At 51.6% G+C, this 5,128-nt stretch overlaps 1 protein-coding gene across 1 annotated transcript; it reads right to left on the bottom strand.

Annotated features, from left to right (window-relative positions):
• Positions 1-242: 242 nt before the first annotated feature.
• On the bottom strand, positions 243-1,882 carry IMP3 (IMP U3 small nucleolar ribonucleoprotein 3). Its single transcript, XM_055131490.1, has one exon. The coding sequence runs from the start codon at positions 1,276-1,278 to the stop codon at positions 724-726; it is 555 nt and encodes a 184-aa protein (XP_054987465.1). The 5' UTR covers positions 1,279-1,882; the 3' UTR covers positions 243-723.
• Between the last annotated feature and the right edge of the window lie 3,246 nt (positions 1,883-5,128).

The following is a 5,128-nucleotide window of genomic DNA, read 5'->3' as shown; positions in this document are numbered from 1 at the left end:
CCTCTAATATGGTATTTCCTGGGGCTGGAAATCCAACAGGAGTCCTGTGGGGAAAAGTTCTGCCAAAACACTCATTCCGAGGGAAGGATTGGTAAACTGACAAATATGCCCAACCTTGTTCATCCTGTTATCTTACATGAAGCCCCTGGCTGCCCGCCTCACCTCATTCCTCTTCCCTGAGCCAAGAAGATCCACACAAGTGGCCCTAGGCTGAGAAAAAAAGACGGCTATAAACTTGCACGTACAAAGCACTTGGGCTATTTATTGGCATTAGGAGAGCAGTTCCCTTAGATAAGGGAAGGGACACAACACTGAAATCTCACACCGTCCCTATAGTTTAATAAGAGCAAAGAGAGGATTAGTCAACCATACTGTCCTGCTACAAAATAATAGATGAAAAGCAGAGTGGGCGTGGGAGCGTTAGGATTCCACGCCTGCACACGAGTGTTTCAGGTACAAGACCCTTCACAATCTCCCAGGCAGCACCACACCGCTTCCACGCTCTCTTTAGACAGTCCTATAATAATCCGCAGTCCGAGGTCTAAGAAAACGTCCCGCAGGCAGGGACGTATCCTTCGGTTCGCAGCGTGGCCTGCAGTCTAAGAGCAAAGTTCTCACGACGCGACGCCTGGCAGGCACACACTCGGGTGCTCCCGTCCTCTCGGACACTCCAGCAGCGGACCCAACCTTCCCATCTGTACACTGGAGCCACGGGGCCTCCCTCTAGGCGTCCAGATCGAAATCGTCGCGCTCTTCATTGTACTCCAGCACGTGTCGCTTGATCTTGGACGAATCCACCCAGGTGACAAAGTCCTCCATGCTGCGAGTGACCAGGAAGGCGGGGTCAGTGACCACGTCCGGGCCCACGCGCACGTGGCCCTGCTCCACGAACGCCACGGCGGCCTGGAGGTGCTGTGCCATTCGCAGCTTGAGCAGCACGGTGGGCAGGCGGCGGCGACAGAAGGACGAGGCGGTGACGAAGTCGCAGAGCTCGAGCGAGCCGCGCGTGGGCACCAAGCCCAGCGCGTAGAGCTTGTCCAACAGGGCGGCTGTGGCGCGCACGCGAAACGGGTCGCGCTCGGGCAGATCGCGCAGGCGCCGCGCCAGCTCGCGCACCGCGCGGCTCAGCTGGTTGTAGCGCGTGTAGTCCTCGCGCCGCTGCAGCCGGTAGCGCCGCAGCACGCGCAGCTCATGCAGGTTGTGGTCGGTGACCTCCCAGTTCAGAAAGTCCACCTGCTTCAGCAACTTCTGCTCGTGGAACTTAAGCTTCCGCACCATGATGGCGGCCTCCGCGCAGCAGGACCAGAAGACGAGCGCGACTTCCGCCCCGGCGCGCGGACGCCCGGCCCTTCAGAAATGTGGACCAATAAAAGAAAGGCGCCAGGCCACGCCCCTAGTTTTTATTGGCCACTGTGGGACCGCGCCCCCGCAGTTGTTCTCGCGTTTCTTCCAGGTCCTAGTTGGGAAGCGCGGGGACGCGTCCGTCCGCTCTTAAATCCTCCCGCGGCTTCCCCGTTAGTTACGTAATCGTGTCCGCTTCTTCACGAAAATGCTCCTCAGGGATGCTCGAGAGAGTCCGATTCCGGGGAGGGGGCTGACTGCTTCGCCTGGTCGCTCGGGTTTATTGTTTGGCTCGATTCTAGCCCCTGAAGGGGCCTCCCCGGGGCATCCCGCAGTCTCGCCCGGCGGCCGGCGTCGGAACCCCCACCAGGCCGGGGGAAGCTGTTTCTCTCAGCCCTCGGGGTCTGGGCGGCACCGAACCTATGAAATACCGATTGCGGCGCGTCCAATCGGAACCCACGCGAGCAGGCGATTCGTAAAGCCGGGCAGGTTGGGGCGGGGGGCGGGGAGCGCGGTTCCCTCCTGGGCCGCGGCGGTGCCTGAGGACCACGGGGACGGCCGAGCGCCGCCCGCGCCCAGTGCGCGCGAGTGCGCGCGAGTGCCCGCGTGATGCTGCGAGACTCCCCTCTTTGCTCAAGTCTGCGACGCCACCTAGCTTCTTCGCTCATCATTTTGCTTTTCATTGTCTTTTCAAATACATTATCTGGTAGATGGAAGATAAATAGGTGCTACATATACATATTATGTAATGAATACTTTGGAGCAACCAAACAGTTTAGGAAAACATCTTCAGGGCCGTGGTGTAGGTCAGTGGCAAGTTCAAGTACGTAGATGTGGGTTCCACCCTCCTGACACCACTAAAAAATGAAAAAATTAAGGGGCCAGGGAGATAAGTGATAGAGCACACAATTCCTGTGAGGGTGACTGCTACTTCAAAGAAAATAGAAATAAAAAATAAATAATTGCTAGGATTATTTAATATGCTTTAATGATTCCAGCCATACATAATTTACCTACTCTTGTAATTGTTTTTGTTTGGGGGGCCTCACTTCGCCCGGTTCCAGAGATGGAACTCCGCGGTGCTCAGGTTACCCCTTCTGCACTCAGAAATTACTCCTGGCTGTGTTGGGGGACCATATGGGATACCAGGGATCCAATCCACGTGCGCACGCCTCATGCATGTGAGGAATGTTGTGTTGATATTTTCTGTTATTTTGCCGGGGAGGCACATCCTGCCGTACACAGAGTTACTCCTGACTCTGTACTCAGCGATCACTACTGGTAGACTTGAGGGACCATATCTGGTGCCAGAGATGGAACCCAGGTCAGCTACATGCAAGGCAGGCACTTTCCAGGCTGTACTGTTCTCCTGCCCTTTTTTTTTTTCTAACTTTTGTCTTAAATAGAAAAATAATGTTGCAAGAGAGTACAGTGGGGAAGGAGCTTGTCTTGTATACTTGTAAGGTATGACAAGTGTATCCCTGACCACGCTGAGAACCTTTTTTTTTTTTTTGGCTTTTTGGGTCACACCTGGCGATGCACAGGGGTTACTCCTGGTTCTGCACTGAGGAATTACCCCTGGCAGTGCTCAGGGGACCATATGGGATGCTGGGAATCGAACCCGGGTCGGTTACGTGCAAGGCAAACGCCTTACCCGCTGTGCTATTGTTCCAGCCCCAAGAACCTTCTTGACTTACAGTGTAGCCCATGAACCGGCAGAAAGCTTGTTGGAAATGCAGAATTTCAGGCTCTATTCCTGATTTACAAAATCACAAACCTCAGTGAACAATACTGAGATCATCTGGAAACTTACTGACCTTTGCCAAGTGTTGCCTAAGGAACATCCTACCAAAGAGAGTTTATTTACTGTAGCTGTAGTTCCTCTGTTTTGATGGTGGTGGGGTGTGTATGTATGTGCACACTGCAAGTGTCCAACTGAAGGTGGTACCTTCTGTTTTTTTACTTTTTTTTGAGGGGGGGTCATGCCCAGTGATGCTTAGGGGTTACTGAGCTCTGCACTCAGGATTTACTCTTGGCGGGGCACAGGTGAATCATATGGGATGCTGGCGACTGAACCTGGGTTGGCTGTGTACAGGGCAAACACCCTACCTACTGTGCCGTCACTCAGAGGCCTTACCTTTTGTTTGTTTTATTTTGGACCACACCTAGTGATGCATAAGGGTTTCTCCTGACTCTGAGCTCAGGGATCAATCCTGGTGGGCTCAGGGGACCATATGGGATGCTGGGGATGGAACTCGAGTAGGCTACGTGCAATGCCAGCTCCTTATCTGCTGTACTATCCCTCTATCCCCTGGGCCTTACCTTTTGAAGCAGGTAAGACTCTACCAGAGTCACACAGCTTTGACTTTTTTGTATTACTGCTATAATACTACATTATTTAACTTATCTAATTAACTTATCTAATGAATTCATTTACCTGATTATTATTATTTTTTTTTAATGGGGGACACATCCAGCATTGCTCAGGGGCTATGCCTGCGTTCTGTGCTTGGCCAATCTTGAGGTGTTTGGGGCACCTTATGTGGGGTGAGGTACTTGAACTAGATTTGTACCCACAGCCTTAAGCAAGGCAAACACCCTTGCCTGTGTACTTTCTCTTCAGTTTCTTCCTGATGGATTTTTTTTTCCTGATGGATTTTTGAGGGACAATTTTTAGCAGTGCTATTATTAACATTCTTTGTTTTTCTCTTTTTTTTGGTGAGGTGCCAAGGATTGAAACTAGGGCCTCACGTATGCAAAGCAAATGCTTTAATACTGAGCTACATCCCAGCCTTGCCATTAACTTTCATGTCTATTTCCTATTACACATTTGCAATTGCTTCTGTATACATCTCGATGTAATGTAAAATTGCTAAGTTCCTCAGAGGGTTGAACACGGGCTGGAGCAATAGTCCAGCGGGTAGGGCATTTGCTTTGCATGCAGCCAACCTGGGTTCAATCCCTGGCATCCCATATGGACCCCCGGGCACTGCCAGGAGTTTATTTATTTATTTATTCATTCATTTTTTTGCATTTTGGGTCACACCTGGCAATGCACAGGGGTACTCCTGGATTTGCACTCAGAAATTACTCCTGGCAGTGCTCAGGGGACCATATGGGTTGCTGGGAATCGAACCCAGGTCAGCTGCGTGCAAAGCAAACGCCCTACCCGCTGTGCCATCACTCCAGCCCCCACTGCCAGGAGTTTATTACTGAGTGCAGTGCCAGGAGTATCCCCTGAGCATTGCCAGGAGCGACCCAAAAAGGAAAAAGAAAAAAAGGTTTTAATGTATGCTCTGCATGCAGAAGGCTCAGACTGGATCCGCAGCAGCACTGAGTTCCCTGCATGCAGCAGGGACTGAGCCCTGAGCTCAGGCTTGGGAATGGCCCCAAACAAAAGAAAACAAAGCAAATATTGCTAAGTCATATAGTACGTGCATGCACATGTTCTGACTTACTAGACACTGCTAAATTGTTCTCCAACTGCATTCTACATTGTACAGTACACACAACTTTGGTAGTTGCACCAGAATTCCCTTTGCTCCTCATTTGGCCCCACCTTTGGTTGTTATTTTTATTAACACTCTGTGGGTCAAACCCAGGGCCGCATGTAGCTTATGTTGCAGCACTCGACTACATCCCTGGCACTAAGTATTAGTTATTTTTGTCTTTGTAGGGGTCACACCAGGTCAAGGTGGCAGGAAGGGCTACCCCAGATGAAGAGCTCTCCAAGGCTAGGGTCCAGAGGGTCGGGTGTTGTAACCCCGTGTTCTGGAGGGCGGAGGGG

The sequence above is a fragment of the Sorex araneus genome, chromosome 3 (genome assembly GCF_027595985.1).
Source record: "Sorex araneus isolate mSorAra2 chromosome 3, mSorAra2.pri, whole genome shotgun sequence".
Lineage (NCBI taxonomy): Eukaryota > Metazoa > Chordata > Mammalia > Eulipotyphla > Soricidae > Sorex > Sorex araneus.
Note: the sequence above shows the minus strand (reverse complement) of the source record. Positions and strands in the feature narration are given on the sequence as shown.